Source organism: Antennarius striatus, chromosome 15 (genome assembly GCF_040054535.1).
Source record: "Antennarius striatus isolate MH-2024 chromosome 15, ASM4005453v1, whole genome shotgun sequence".
NCBI lineage: Eukaryota > Metazoa > Chordata > Actinopteri > Lophiiformes > Antennariidae > Antennarius > Antennarius striatus.
Window position 1 is genome coordinate 10014532 of NC_090790.1, and position 16287 is coordinate 10030818.

General features: G+C 39.9%; 2 protein-coding genes across 2 annotated transcripts in view; both read left to right on the forward strand.

Moving 5' to 3' along the window:
- The window catches only part of LOC137608608 (matrix metalloproteinase-17-like), a 63077-nt gene extending 59257 nt beyond the window's left edge, over positions 1-3820 (forward strand). Inside the window, exon 10 of the mRNA XM_068335106.1 lies at positions 1886-3820. Within this exon, the coding sequence (XP_068191207.1) occupies positions 1886-2211 (326 nt within the window). The 3' untranslated portion in view covers positions 2212-3820. The remainder of the gene's footprint in view (positions 1-1885) is intronic.
- Positions 3821-10049: 6229 nt separating this feature from the next.
- LOC137608845 (T-box-containing protein TBX6L-like) lies at positions 10050-13534 on the forward strand. The gene is made up of 8 exons (XM_068335436.1): positions 10050-11014; positions 11133-11235; positions 11866-12030; positions 12128-12274; positions 12371-12447; positions 12666-12739; positions 12835-13039; positions 13243-13534. The coding sequence occupies exons 1-8, from the start codon at positions 10908-10910 to the stop codon at positions 13496-13498; spliced, it is 1134 nt and encodes a 377-aa protein (XP_068191537.1). The 5' UTR covers positions 10050-10907; the 3' UTR covers positions 13499-13534.
- Positions 13535-16287: the final 2753 nt, after the last annotated feature.

The following is a 16287-nucleotide window of genomic DNA, read 5'->3' on the forward strand; positions in this document are numbered from 1 at the left end:
ACAGCTATCATTTCTTATTAGCTTGTATATAGTCAATATTCAACCATTACGCTTGCACATGATGAAAATCAGAAAGACTTACTAATTGATTAAATTGTAATATCTATAATTATCAAGAAACATGAGTCTGACCTTGAGGCTGTTGTTCTTGGCTGAAGTAAATGGTAGATATACTGTACATGTACTTGAAAAGTCCACTCTATTAGGTTACCTTTGTGTCCTACATACTGTATGTCTAAAATTATGAGAGTCAAATCATTATATGTGAAGTGAAGACTTGGTTTCCTCAATCAACATACCCTCACTTTTCCAATCAGCTACGAAACAGGCTTTCACATGTTGCAAAATCGTTTCTGCATTATTCATTTTCATCAAACTGTGATGCTGAGTCTGTTTCTGGGAGTTACAATTAGTAAACTATGTCCAAAACTTTATTTAAATGCTTTCAAAAGCATGAATTATTTCACGTTGCCAACTTTACTTTTTTGAAATTTTTCATAATGGCACAGCTTGTACTCGCATTTGGTCTGACAAAGTAGTATATTCATCAGAGGCACACACCATTTAGCTTCTCTTTTCTTCTGCCAATGCTCATTTGGTTTTATGGTGGCTCTAATTAACTTAAGCACCCTGAAGTGAAAGGACAGGCACAGAGGGGGTGTGTCAGTAATGACCAAATAGCACAGTGCAATCATGGTGTCAAGAATGCCCAACAGGCTTGGAGCACTCATGTCTTCTGAGCCGGCCAACACACCCACAGAAACCCTGAAAAATGACACAAACTCATTATGGATGTCATCCTGGCCAGATTTACATAATCGTTCTTCAAACAGCACATATGAGTAAACATTAGTAGTAGAATAGCAAAGTAATGAAAGGTTCAATACCAGTGAAGCAGAATCGGCTCTAGATCTAGCTCCAAATAGCAAAAGAAAATGCATCTTCTCCCCAAAGACTCTAATTTAAGGATTGTTTGTGCAAACTCCCACTGGCAGTCAATTATCCAGTCTCTTCCAGTGGGGGTGCTCAATCTTGCACTATCACTAACAATGTTATTTGCAACAACATCCAAGTATATACTTGAATATGTATGCATCCGCCACCTTAGATTTGGTTTCTAGTATCCATCAAGTCCCAAGTTGAATCATTGCCACCCCACAGCAACTAAGAAATAAATGAAAGCTTGTGACAATATTTGGTGTCTGGGATTACTGGTTTGCTTCCAGTGCTGATGGGTTTAAACTACGCTTTTGTCAGCAGACTAACGGGTTTTTATATGATTGCAACTTTTATATGATTGCAACTTTTTTTACAGTAAGGAAAGTTAAAAGATGTTACTCATGTCCTCACATGAAAATATAGAAAATGACACCAAGGGTACAACAATATCATGCATCATACAACAATACTCTATTCATATCTCTATTGCCAAACATTGTATCACCAATTCATGTTAGCCAAATGGATTACATCTTAGAACAGGGTCTGATGTGAAAAAGGACACATGGTTCGAGGAAGAGAGAAAAAAAAGACTTTGTACAAATGATTCATGCTTCTTTGTAAAATGATCTGGAATCTCCTTTCCAGAACTCACTCATGGGATTGCACGGCTGTCGTATTTACTGAAGTTATTTAAATCTTCATGGTAGAATGTGTTCCTGTCCACTGATGTGTCTCATGTCTAATATCACTTTGTTTCAAATTATTCCTTCAGCGTCTCAAATAGAATGATGCAATTTCAAGCCTTCCTTGTTTTATGTGCTATCACTAGCTATGATGGTTCAGATAAGTTGTATGTTGTTTTAATAAACTACACTTGAATTCTGTTCTGTTACACAAAGATGAACATTAATGCTGCGCCCCCTCTCCATCTCTCCCTCTGAAGGCTCGTCCTATTTCTTCAAGGGGAAGGAGTACTGGCGAGTGCCTGGCAGTGATATGGAGGCCGAGGCGGGATACCCAAGACTTATCTCTAAAGATTGGTTGCTTTGCACCGAGATGCAGTCGGACTCTCCAGACACAGAACCCAAAAGCAAGGAAACAAGAGGTGATGTGCACCATCACCCAGACCACGCAGAGAATGGATACGAGGTGTGTTCCTGCACCTCCGACACGGCCTCGCCTCTTGGCGCCCGACCTGCTCCGTCAGCCATATGGCTACTGCCACCTGTCTGGACGCTGTCACTCACCCTCTGCACTGAACTGCTGTGACATCAAAGCAGGGGACAAAGATCCTGAGCTGATTGGTGGTGTGGCGGTGGACACTGACAAAAAACTTGACAGCTTTGTTCTATGATATCATTTCATATAGTTTTTTGCTGTTATTTATTTTAAAATCCATTCGGTGGACACTGCCAGCTAAAGTAGACATCCTTACAGGCATCAACCCACTCAGTGCTTTCCATAGTTTTTCGTTGAACAGTCGGACTGCCTCATTTGGTGCAAGGAAAGGTTTGTTGGAACATGAGATGAGCACCAGCAGAAATGATTCTGCTTCATGTGCAGCGTGTTCACAGCAGAATGTCTCACTTTAGAAAACTGAAAGTCACTCCAGAGTGAAAACAAGGAAATTACAACAAATGTGTTATTCAAGGATTTGTATATTTTCAAACTGCAACTAGGATTTAGCCACTACATGGATGGTTTGATTTTTTTGTAATAGTTTCAGTCTCCATCCAGAGACCACAGTGGTTAAAATAAGTGTTATATAAACTGCAAAATGACATTAGAGAAGCTTGTCTTTAAAAAAAGATATGAATATTCTGCAGAAATCATGACGATTGTTTTCTCAGTTCCTCTGTTGACTGTAACTATAGTTTACAACAAGCCCTGTAGATTAACCAGGGTAGCGAAGACCTTATTTCTGAAGAAACTCAGTGGAAATTAACTGGATTTGTATTCAAAAACCATTTTAATTTAATGTGTTGTGAAACAAACACAATAAACACTCGGCTCCATTTTACCAGATGTATCACAAACTGGGGAAATTCTCACATATCATGTGTAAACTGCCTGTGAGAGCTGTTGATAGATACATGAGTAGGTGGATGAACTCGGTCAGTACCAAGTTTTCTTGCCTAAATCCTTCGATTCTATGCTAAAATGAGGAACTGCTGCTCGTGCATGTATTTCCATGGGCTCATCATGTTCTCTGGTTTGGAAACATTCCCCACGCTTGGTTTCGTTGTAACTTTTGTAACATATTCTGATGGGAAATAATATTACTGCTCATTTTACATTGTCTCGATCAGGGCATAGAGTTTATAGAGTCTTCTGTGGCCATTGGATAAACAGTGCGCCCTCGTTCCTCGCAGTTAATGCGTTCCAGGAACCATGTGCATTTAACAATAGAATGACAAACTATTTATCTTATTATTTACGGTAATTTAAACGTTTATGAACCCTCCCCATACTGATATTAAACCACTTTCTGTCTGTATAACCTCTGATAGACTGTTTAAAGCACTTTTGTGTCTCACATAAGTCTGAGACTAACTGAACGTAGTGCACTTCTGGATGCCGTCAGCCAATAGAATGCGCGTACAGTATCACGTGACTGCCTACCAAAAATCCACAATGAGGTGAAGTCGCGAGGATTGATGCGCGAATGCACGAGGGCGCACTGTATTTCCTTCTATGACATGACTCACAACTTGGCCCCTGGATTTATTCATGATGTAAAGATATATTTACCTATAGACTGATATATTTGAGTTAAGCGGTCCTGCAGTTATTGCATTGCCAAGTGACGAGCCTGTGTATATTTCAAGGTGTGTTTTCTATTGTAAAATATTTTTGTACGAAAATAAAAAAAAAAAATCTGAATGACTTTACTGGCCAAATGTTTTGACTTAAATCTGTATCAGAACAAATTATTTTTGTTGATTTAGCTAAATGTTCAACTAAAACTCAGCCTGGGTTTGAAGACAGATGAAGGTAACACAGCAGCTTGCAGACACCACCTGGGAGTTTCTTTTCCATCTCCCCAAAGTTCTTAAGTATTTTCTCTTGTAACGGTCACTGCTTTTCAACAGGAACGTACGTCAATCACACAACACATTACTCTCAAGTATGAATTACCAACAGACTGGCTGGCAAAGGATTATACACCATACCCATGTTTCCTCAGGAAAGTAATCACCTAATCCAGAAAATAGTCACCAGCTCAGATATCGTTAATTCAAAAATCAAAGTGAACAGGTTGTCAGGCGTGTCGAGTCTTGGCAGACTCACACAGTACTAACACAAAAGGTCATGTGGCTCGGTTTCAGAATCTAAATGAAGCGTCTTCACGGAAAATATAATTTAGTGGATGAAATGTATTGCGATATAAGATATATATGTGTGTATAGATTTATACAGTATAATATGATAACACCATGATAATAAATGCTGTCGAAATAAGGTAAGGTCATATTATAATTAACACACACGAACATGAACTCGCCCATCATTGCACACTATACTGCACAGGCATAATCCCAGTGTGTGTCTTTCTGTCCAGCTGTTTGTGATCATGTTTCTCAGTTTATTCTACCCAAAGGCATGAGATAAACGCCCCACTAAAATATCTGTTCCAGAGTAACATTAAGTTTGAAAGTTTAAAAAGTTACTCAATTGCAATTTCTGCCGACAGCAGCGGTTTTCGTTCCCATCTTGCCATGCTTGAATGGTGTTAATGAACTGGTGGTGCCACCGGGAGAGCACCTGTACCCACGGGCAAACGCTGGAGGGATGGCTGACTCTGTGTACCATTAAGCAGGCCAACTAGATGTGTTTCATTTACTAATATTGGAATGATACTGAAAATGGAAAAAAAAGAAACTTGTATGATACACTTTTCCATCACGCGTGGAGCTTCCTCTTGCTGATACAAGGCACTCTCACTGCCTGAGCTTCCAGATGGGCCGGAGCAGAACCAATCAATCGTGCTGTAGCTAAAATATTCAAGAATGGACGAGCTGCTCGCAAAGCTGAGAGCCTGCAGGAGGGATTGGTTTACGGAAGAGAGCAGACAGTGACAGGAGGAACAAATGGACAGAAAGTGACAGATTAATAAGCAGATGCAACGGGTTATGGGTCATGAAAAAGGAGCGTAGAATCAACACCCAAAAAAGAGAAAGACAGAAACTAGTGGTAAACATAAAAGAGACAATTCCCTATATTGCAATACACACATTATATTAATTTCATTTTTAACTATTTTTTCTCTTTCAAACATAATTTCCATTGGTTATAATGTGAATATTCTGATGACATCAGCGCTTTCACATGATTGGTTACAAGCAAACCTTTTAGTCGGGGTGTATATCTTCTTTATTGTACAGGTAAACTCTCTGTGTGGACAACTAATGTAAGTAAGTAAGGAATGAAATACTGAGACAGGTTTGTCTGTGAGAAATGTTTTTGCTGCTTTGGCTTCCTCTTCCAACTCCGTTCGTCACCACGTGACCCACGCTTACTTTAGTTCTGTTTCTTTTGCGATTTTTTGCAGATCATAGCGAAGGCGACGAGCGTGACTGATGTGGATGAACACGAAAACTACAGAAAACTGTTGAAATGAAATGCATCACGCTTTCAGATTGTGACTTTTATTTGTATTTCCTCTCATGGAGGAAATAAACCAAAGACTTTCAGATGCCAGAGTTCGGATGTGTGATAAATGCCGCAGTCAGACAAGGGCAGCTCAAAATCAATCGTCTCTGTGCTTGAGGTCGGGTCCACGCGTTCTTCAACGACTGAGAGCTTTCCACAGACAGGGGAGGTAAATGTTCTGCACTGATAGGGATTCTGCACCGCTGCTATCTTGGCTAACCCCACGCTGACATGCGCGTGCACGGAGAAATCAGACGCACTGAGAGCAAAAACTCGTGCACGCTTCCCGCTCTCAGCGCAGCCCTCCATAGACCGGGAGGTGGTGGTCATGGGGGAGAGCAGCAGCTGTTGTTGTGGCTGTCCATTTTGCCTTTCGCTCGTCCTCACACACACACCCGCACACACACACACAAAACACTCATCCCTGAAGCTGGCACAGCTGCAGAATACACTACACAAAACAACACAACACAGGCCTCTAAACACCTGACATGGGAGATGCTGCATGGAGACAGGATACCAGGGTAGCTGAAGGAGATACAGGAAGTCATGTTAAAGTAAAAAAAAAAAGTACTTCAGATGCAGTGCATAAACTCCATATATGCAAGCACAAAGAATATCCCACTTTTATACCTTACTATATATAGAGATGAGTGAAATCAGTCAAATATGTATAACTATTCAGATATGTGCACTGCTTCCAGCCTGATGCGCATACTGAACTGGAAATGACACTTGAAGGCTTTTTCACCTACTGTCAGTGAAGTACTCACACCCAGAGAAATCTCTTGCTAAATTTAAGAAGGTGCAGTCAGATAGTGTGAGAGGATGATGTTAACGGTGAGACAACCCGTCTGTTGTACTGGCAAACAGCTTGGCACCGGTGTAAAAATGTCTTTCAAATAACATGAATTTGCATAACATTTTTCATCGCTTACACTGATGTGTCAACAAAGAGAGAAATGCTGTTTGCCTTCTATTGAAGTGGTGATAGAATTAAGTCCTGCCTTCAAAATAACCACTGAAATGAAAGGAGGAAAGTATTTGTTTTTTGTTCATTTATGAGTTTCCTGTAAGCGCTGCATACTCCTCCCTTCAGGTTTCTGCACACTGTAAAATGTAAACATAATGAATTAAGTCAGACCATGGCGTAGTGTTTACATATATGGAGACTGATGACGGAATTTACTCTTATAACCGTTGAGAAAGATGATAAAAAAGTCACACTGACGTTATTTGATTGTGTGTGTTGTTTCTTAGCACCGTGCTGCTATCTGCTGGTGATTAAGTGTAGTATTTGTGTATATGCCTATTGGCTTAACCTAATTTAGAAAACTTGCTTGATTCTCCCTTATTTGTGTACTTTATTGCAGAAATGATGCAGTTGCTATGTCTTGCTTTCTTGCTGTACATTTGTATAATCTCTTCTTCAAGTATGAACTGAATTTGGTAAAAGAGCTTTCAGCTTTGCAGCCCCCTCTGCGTGGAATAAAGATTGAGTGAAACTGAAGTTATTCCACTAGGAGCCTTCCGTTCTATCCTGAGAGACAGGCAGCGTGAGACCATTGAAGAATGCTTCAGTTTTAATCTGAAATCATTGTTTGTTGTTCTGTTACTATTCCCACATTTGAAAACACTTGCACCTTCAAAATTGTATGTTTTAATCCGTATTGTCATTTCCATGTAACTGTTCTTATGACGTGTGCTGCTGACCTCTTGGCCAGGTCACCCTTGTGAAAGAGATTGTGGTCTCAATAGGTTTTTATCTGGCTAAATAAAGGTTAAATAAAAGAAAAAAGCATAGATATTTATCAAACCAGCAATGCCATGAAATATTTAAATGTGGAAGGTGGGTATGTGAATTCTCATCTAATCTAATTCACTTTAAACAGTGTTTACAGTATAAGCTTTTAAATTGCATTATTCATATTACAACAGGTCTCTCCAGTGACTGATAAGAGACACGTCTGCATAAAGCAGAAGGAGAATAAGACATGACTTGGGAATGAACAGGCTAAAGTTTCTCTTCTCCTGACTGTTGACTTCACCCAAGATGTTGAAGAATAGTTGGTAGCAGAAGTTTTAAGGGGCTCAACTCTGATCTCCTGAGTCATCTCATAAAATATTTCTACTGGATTCTCTTCAGAGACTGTGAGGAAAGATCTTCTTTCCTAGATCCTCCTCTGATCCGCCGTCAGTTTTTATTGGATCTACAGCCTCTTCAGTTTCTGACCAGTGTTTTTTTTTTCTCCATACATATAAAAATCCTCTATTTAACACCTACTGCAATATTTCTGCATGAAGCTTTAACGCGTGGATCTGGGTTTTTGATGACCTCACCTTTTGCATCACTGTCTTTTTTCCAGATGAAGACATTTTCTTTCTATCTTTTCATATTTATTTTCCTCTGCTGGGTTTTCCTCGCTCTCTGCAGGGTTTCTCCTTTCATCACTTTTTCATGTACTCCTGTCTCTCTTCTCTTTTTTTCCTTTCTATTCAAATTTTTAACTGTTAAAGTGAGACAGTCTGTAAGTCATTTTCCATCGGTTTTCCTGCTAGTCTAATAATGTCGTGTTCTCTGTGTATGAATAAAATGTAACCACATCAACAGTAATGATATTTTGGTTAAGTTCAGTGATTAATAAAACCATCTTCATAAATAAGGTTTGTGATACTGGAGGAGGATGAATTACAAGTTTTGATATTGGTATTCAGGTTTTAAGAGTAGCAAAAGGACAGTTCACCCATTCCAGTCAGACTCCCCCTCGATCATAGAGACTCATTTTCACACTACCACCACCACCGCAGTGCTGCATCTTCCAGCTACAGCTTTTGAAACCACAATATTTCCTGTGTCGTGAGATATTTTTACTGCAGTTGATGCACCACTGGAACAAGGCACAATGTTTCTGAGCTCCACTCTGGTGTTGGACTGAACCACAGGATGAAATTCTGAAGCAAGAGAAGTTCAAATGTAATCCATTTATTCTGAGTCAGCAGAGGTAGATGTCTTTTTATACATGAACTTGACTTTCCAACATAGTTACAGACGTGACTCATGCCACGGGCAAGTACAGACCGAATTCCATCGTCGAAGCCTGAAGTTGATTTGAGCGGAGGAGAAAAGTTTCAACATGCCTGTAGTTGTGATAGAAAGGTCTCATAAATGCAGGGAGCCACTCCTAAAAAAAAAAAATCAGTCAGGGAGATTACTCAATTGAGGTAAAATGTGGTACCTACAGTATGAACAGCCTCACACACACAATATACACGCCCTTAAATAACAACAGAGCCTCGTTGCTTCAATGTTGTGTCAATTATTTGTTGCAAATTTCAAATTGAATGCAGTAGCCCCCACATTTCATCCTACTGGCTGACCTTAGATAAACATTTCAGCACATACTCCTCTGGTCAGTTGGCTACATTGTGAATGCTCTCAACAATGCAGCTGAAAATGTTGGATTTCTTGTTTCCTTTATTTGACCATGAAAACATTTTGGCCATCACATTCATCATGAGTGACTCTGATCTAACCTTCTGGCAAAAATAACCCACTAAAAGAGCCTTTGTGTGATGTTTGTGTGATTTTTGGCACCAATTTTGTAGTATATGTAAAACATACACGTGATTCGAGAGTGAATTTTGTCCAAAAAATATAAATATACATTTAAAGAGTTAATAGTTATTTTAGATAATACAATAATTTTTGTTAAGCCCTTCCCACTGCCATTTCAAGTGAGTCTGCAATGTCAAAACAGTGTTTTTACAACATTTGAAACTCATAGTTTAAAATTCTATCAATTATCTTAACAACAGAAAAGTTTAAACCACAATTCTTTGTTCTTCTTAAAGAACAAAGGTCACTCTGTCCTCATTTAAATGATAGAACACTAGTCAGAAAACTCAAATTTCTTGGGTTTTTTTGTGTGACCCATATCAAGTTTTATTTTTATTTTTTAATCTTAAAAATGTCTAGCCCACTTCTCTGTAGAAACTGAGACTTCCACTAAAAATTTGAAACAAGTTCGATCCCTTTGAACAAAGTTGTTCATAAAATCCTTGAAGAGGGCTGTAAACTGTGAGCATTGCCCTTTAGAATATAAACTGTCCTCCCTTCAGTTTTTCATATGAATGGGTTACTAAGCGATGCTAAGTACTGGCACCATCTCAGGGCTTGTTCTCCAGGTAGTATGAAAAGGTGGGGGGGCAGGGCCAAATGGTGTCATAAGATTAGCACCATTGTCTGCTATTGTTGAGGCTGCAAACCAAGTCCGATCACCTCTGTAATCTCCTGATTTGTTTTCAATACACAACCAACACTGCCAGGAAGGGGCCTGTCTCCTCTGCCCCCCCACCCCCCCCAAAAAAAGGACACATAGGCTTTTCTTACGATTTGCAGTCCTACAACAAACAAACTATGACTGCTACAAACACAGATGAGCACTACTACACTAATCACGTTCACAATGTTACAATGCTACTGGAATTTTGTAGACACTGACTATGTCAATTCAATTAAAAAAAATTAATTAAAAAAAAATTAAATTTAAGATTGTTTCCTACAGAACAGGCCTGACTCAAGGAAGGTCACAATCTGCTGAAACCCACTGGGTATAGATAGAGAGATGGGCCAAAGGTGGTATTGAAAAGCTGCTTTTACTTTTAATGATCTCTGTCAAAATGAAGCCAAATTGTGAAAATGACATGATCTGATGATTTATACACCATATGTGAGAAGATATTTTCCCCCTTAATATACCAGGATGTACAAATCTTTGAGAAAGGACACCAACATAGGCTTCACAAGCTGAACTCAGGTGTTAAATACCTGCCCCCTCTCTCGTCTGACCGCATCCTATTTGGATGTTTAGACCCCACCCTCTCAGCAAGGACCAATGCAATCCAACCCTTACAGTATTCATAGATAGAGACCCCTGATGGACTAGTGTTAGACCACCTGAGTCCTCAGTTTGATTCAAACCCCCTATTGGAGAAGGCAGTATCATGCAACGCATCCCTGGTAAGTCTGATCTAGTGTTGTCTAGTTGGGTGACAAGCATGAAGAAAGTGAATTTTGCTTTTTTATTAGTTTTACAATTGGGCAAATGTTTGCAGTGTGTCACAAAGGGCAATGAAAAAATTAGAACACTTTAGATTATCCCTTTGTCTCAGTAGTCCAACTGTTGTCCAGAAGGTATGTCTGCGTCTGCATGTTTTAAGAATGTTTCAACAATACATCAGACTTTGCAAAACAAATATTGTTGTGGATTTTTGTTGCTCGTTGTTTTTAAGAATTAAAATCTAACCGGAGCATGCAAGCTGACCAGCAGTGCTCCATCAGAATAACCCTGGAAAATTCTGATCTCTGGAAGTCCTTCCACAACATTGGAACAGAGATGATAATCACAAAGCATGGAAGGTTTGTGTTTCTTTTGCTGGTGTTACAAAGTAGAAATTTTGATGCAAGAAGGATTTGATCATAATAATTTCCCTGAACTATTGAACTGGGTTCCAACTTCCAACTTTTTTTTTTTCAGGAGGATGTTTCCACACTGTTGTATCAGCATAACTGGGATGCAACATTTTGTGAACTACGTCATCATGGTGGATATGGTTCCTGTGGACAGCTACAAGTACAAGGTGAAAGCATTGCAACGCCACATGATGCGCCTTAACACAACATGTTCATCCAGATGGAACTTTTCCATGTCCTCAGTCCCATTGTTTTCAGATTGGGAACCGATACTAACAAATTGCTGTATGTAAAACAGTAGTCTGCAGGCAGACATCGACCTGCCCCCTTTGGGCCGCCCACCTCTGCATATCAAAGCCTTTCATTGCTTCCTGTTTGTGCTTTCTCGGCTGGGAGCCCAATCAATTAGCATCCCTCCTTATTCACTATTGCGAGCAAGGGAGAGCCAGCCATCCACACAATCAATTACTCTCACATCAACCGATGGGGCCATTTGGTCAGAAAGGCTGAATTTTGCACATATAGAAAATGGAGAGATTAAAAAAAAGAACTTAGAACAGAGGAGCACTAGAAGAATCAGATTTTTTTCATAGATCTAATTTTACAAATACATTATCAAGTTCTGAGAAGATGAAAGTAATGCCAAGAAGAAATCTCAATCAAGAAATTTTCAAGTATCACAGCAGTGTATAGTGAGTTAGAAAAAAACATTTCATGTTCGCATAGCTTTCTGGCAATTCAGCTGTGTCTCCAAGTCTTATAGCCCACCCTCTCCCCATCCTCCCATTTCTCTGTAGTGGAAAAAGGAACTGTGGGAAATTGCAGGCAAGGCCGAGCCCCAGCCACTGTATCGCACATACATGCACCCGGACTCCCCAGCCCCAGGAAGTCACTGGATGAAACAGTCGTTGTCGTTTCTGAAGATGAAGCTCACCAACAACACTTTAGACCAGCACGGCCACGTGAGAAATTACACGGTTAATTGACTTCAACCATGTTCGTTTTGTTTTTTTCACTTCGTGTGTACTTTCTTTGCTCTGCATTTTTATTACTTGTCAGATCATCCTGCACTCCATGCATCGCTACTACCCCAGGTTTCATGTTACCCAGGCAGACAGCCCCTACACTGTGTGCTGGGGCCCGTTTCAGACCTTCACCTTCCCGGAGACAACCTTCATTGCGGTAACTGCTTACCAAAACCCAAAGGTAGATCCATGGTGGATTATTGATGAAATATTAATGAATACTAATGTGTGATTAAACGAAAACACTTAAAATTGTCAACTTTTTTTTTCCTGACAGATCACAAAATTGAAGATTGATCACAACCCCTTTGCAAAGGGATTCAGGGAGGGAGGCACCCACTCCCACAGTAAAAGGTAGAACATATGGGTGTGAATATGAAATTATTTTGCACTGGCCACTTCTGTATTTAGCTTACGATAAAAAAAACAACGTATATTACTATTCTGCTGAATAACTACCTGGTTCTTGCCTGTTTTTAGTCTATGTGAGTAAAAAAGTAATCGGAGACATAAAATCTGAATGAAACAAAAAGCTTAAAAAAACTTGCTGTCTTTTTTGTTTTCTTTCGAAGGTGTCGTCCAAATAGAAGCCCTTCTGCAAAAAAAGCTGCAGCAAATAAGAAAGCTCTTGGCAAAAGCCCTCCAGGTAATGTTTAATATAAAGTATCTGATCATTCAGGCCATGTTCCAAAGTCATCAGACTTTAATGAGATCTTATGAAATATTGTATTTCCCTCTAAGGCCTGCAGAGGATGCCCTCCACTTCTCAGTCAGTGCAGACAGAGAAAATTCAGGTCTCAACTCCACGAGTGAAGGAGGGTGACCTCTCAATCTGGCCTCAGGATGTTGGTACGAGTCCACATGCTGAGCACCTGGAGCAGCAGGAGTATGACTACAGCTGTGAAGAGCAGATGGTGCCTGCATCCATGGCTTACCAGCCCTACAGGTATGGTTTAAGATATCCAGTATAAGGAAAAACTCAAATCCGTGTATGAAATATGATAAAAGAAACTGAGAAATAGCATCAGAAATAGCTTGTTGTTTAAGAACGTCTCCAATATAAAACCCCAGTAACTACTAGAATGCCAGACACACACTGGTAACATGATAATGCATGAACAAAGTCTGCAATGCCGCTTTATTCTCCAGGCCTCCAGATTACAACAGATTTCCACTGCCCGCCAATCAAATGGATGTGGCACACACTGCTGTCCAACTGCCGCCCCTACCTCCACGTCGTCGCCGTCCTCCTCCTCCTCCTCTTCCTCCTCCACCTGGGTCACTTCACGCTGCTGGACAAGCGACAGCAAACCCCCAACAGCCGGGGTACTACAACCCCCCTCAAGCCCGCAACCCTGGCGGTGATTGGAGCCAGTACCCCCTCTTCCCTTACTCCTGCTGGTAAACTGTGACCAATCGTAATGGGTGCATAAAACATAATGATGTCCAGCAATGTATAAGTAATAATGAACCTGTTTGACTGAAGTTATATTATTTGATAACTCTGATCAAACATGTTATTTCAGTTTATTTCAGTGTACATATATATACACACACAAACACACACACACACACACACACACACACACACACACACACGTATATATAGGGTCTAATTGGTAAATAACACTGTCAGGCCAAATATACACATTGGGGTTCCTTTTTAGTTAACTTTTTAGCTAATTAGTATTAAGGTCCTAGCTAGCTACAGTGCCACTGTGTGAACCCACCTCCAGCTGCCAACTGCCTGGATATTTACTTACTAACAGTAACATGAATAAAGAAAGTACTAACATAATTAAAGAAGTGTGCTAATATAAACATAAGAATGTGATGTCATGTACCTGTCATACAATGTCGTATTGAGAGAGACAGCGATCTCGTATTGATGTTGTACTCGTCAAACTAAAGTAAAGTTACTGAACATTTGATGCATCATATAGTGTTTCTTCATTCAGATCCCAACTGTGTCACATAAGGGAGTAATATTGCATATATCTGCTTTAAAAAATGAGAACAATTGAGTACTTCCGCACTATAATGCGCGCCTGGAAGCCTTTTAATTTTCTCAAAAGCCGATAGTTTCTTATATATGAAAAAAGTTTTAAGAGGCCATTCATTGAAGGTGCACCTTATAGTCCAGTGCGCCATATAGTGCGGAAAATACTGCTAATTCCATTCTGAATACATACTCAGGGATATGAGCCACAAAAATTTGAGATTCCGTAGCTTGGAGTCAAATGTTAACATGCAGACAGTGACAAAGCTGTATACTTCACTTACTATACTAGAACTAGCTGATCCTGATCCTATCCAATGATAGATATCTAGTGAGGATATCTTTGCCTATCGTATATTTCTTAATAGTGCACACACATTACACAACAATATCCAATGACAAGAGAATGATGGAGCGATGAAAGACTGTCCTAGAGCGGTGAGTTTGACCTGATAAAATGACAACAGACGGCTAGTGTGAAATTACCATCATAGTCTGGAACAGTTTCCCCAGCAGAAGGCTGGAGCGTCTGTGCTGTAAATGTTTTATGTGAGAGAGAGAGACAGAGAGAGAGAGAAACCATATCTGGGACATTTATAAAGCTTCAGGGAACACACGCTACACAGGAATATGCTTGGGCACATCAATGGAGTGAGTGGCATTTTTTAAAAGAGACACAAAGGCAATAGCTCTATTATTATCAGTTACGGTTCTAATTGGTTATAATAAAAAGCATGTTTTTGTTTATTAACTTCTAAGAACTAGTAAAAAGATAAGAGGAATTATTTGGATCACATACGTCACTCACCCTAGATCCTTCTCACATTGCTATAAAACAAGTTACCATCCTATTTGCTTGAATTAATGGGCATGAGTGATAATTCCTTCAAAGAGGGCCATGTGTGTAATGAGACGAGGCTTTATCCAGTGCTGACAGAGTTAAAGTGTAAGGATGTGTTCTGTTTTATTAATTAGTAATAGTGACTGTGTTTTTCAGGATGTTCTGTTATTCAGTTAGTGGACTTTGATGGCATAGATGCTTTTTTAAGATAAGCTCTGCTTCTTACAGTGCTGATTAATTAATGGGCTGACATTTGACTGACAACTTCCTTAATCACAACTGATGGGTAGACCACAGAGCTCTGAAACACCTACACACTGATTATATGGCTAAATTATTTTGAGACTAAAGAGCAGCAGCATGAAGGCTGATACCACTGGCCACTGGGTTCATATTTACCTTTAGTTTTAGGTTCACTTTAATCAATTAATCACCAGTGAAAGCCTATAACCTGAAATGTTATATTATATACAATATCTCATTTGCATGTAAACGTTCAATGTGCATTCACCTCGGGAAGCACGGCAGGTGTCGTCAGTTGTTTGGAGGGTGGCGGCGTTAATGGACCATCACTGACTGAGCCAAACATCCATTAAGCACACAGGGCGCCCCGAGAAGAGGCCAGACTCAGCTGAGTCTATGGTCATTGTTTCTGCTGCCACTGCTCACCGCAGCCCAGAGGATTACACTCATTGGCTTTAATAGCACTTTATCCAGGCACATATATTAAAAACTAAACCAGAATGGAAAGCCAGAAAGACACCCAAGTAGTTTATTGTCCAAATCTCTCCACAGGCTCCAGACTTCAGGGAATGCCATTCATCAGCATCCGAATTACCATGGGTAGCATGAGCATTATCCAATATTTAAACCTGGTAACTTCCCATGCTTCATAATTTATTCACTCTATTCAAGCATTCCATTATGGCAGCAAGTACATCCACCCTGCTGTATCTTCAATGAGTGGAGCCTCAGACGGGCTGCATGGATGTGTTTTAGTCGAGTCAACAGATCCAAGTAAATTTTGTGTATAAAAGTGTATGTATTGGTTAATGTTTGTGTGATTTGTATCTACAGTACTCTTAGAAGTAAACATGTCCATGAGACACTGACCTTGAAAAGTTCTCTATTCCACTACTTTGAGGTCAACTGACTTTTATTAGCAAGTCATTAAAAGTCTATTAATTGCTTTCTCCCTCCTGGGCATAGTCAGAATCAAAAGTGGAACTGTCAGAAAAGAGAGCAGCCATCCTATGACGCCTGGCTGCTGCAAAACACATCTACTCCCAAGTCATCTGTTAAAATAAGGCTCCATAAAAGGACATAGATACCACACGGAGCAACTTTAAGAAGT

Coding starts and splice junctions, on each gene's coding strand:
- LOC137608845 (XM_068335436.1), top strand. CDS start 10,908: ATGCAAGCTGACCAGCAGTGCTCCATCAGAATAACCCTGGAAAATTCT. Junction 12,031..12,127: donor CTTTAGACCAGCACGGCCAC/GTGAGAAATTAC, acceptor ATTACTTGTCAG/ATCATCCTGCACTCCATGCA. Junction 13,040..13,242: donor ATGGCTTACCAGCCCTACAG/GTATGGTTTAAG, acceptor TTTATTCTCCAG/GCCTCCAGATTACAACAGAT.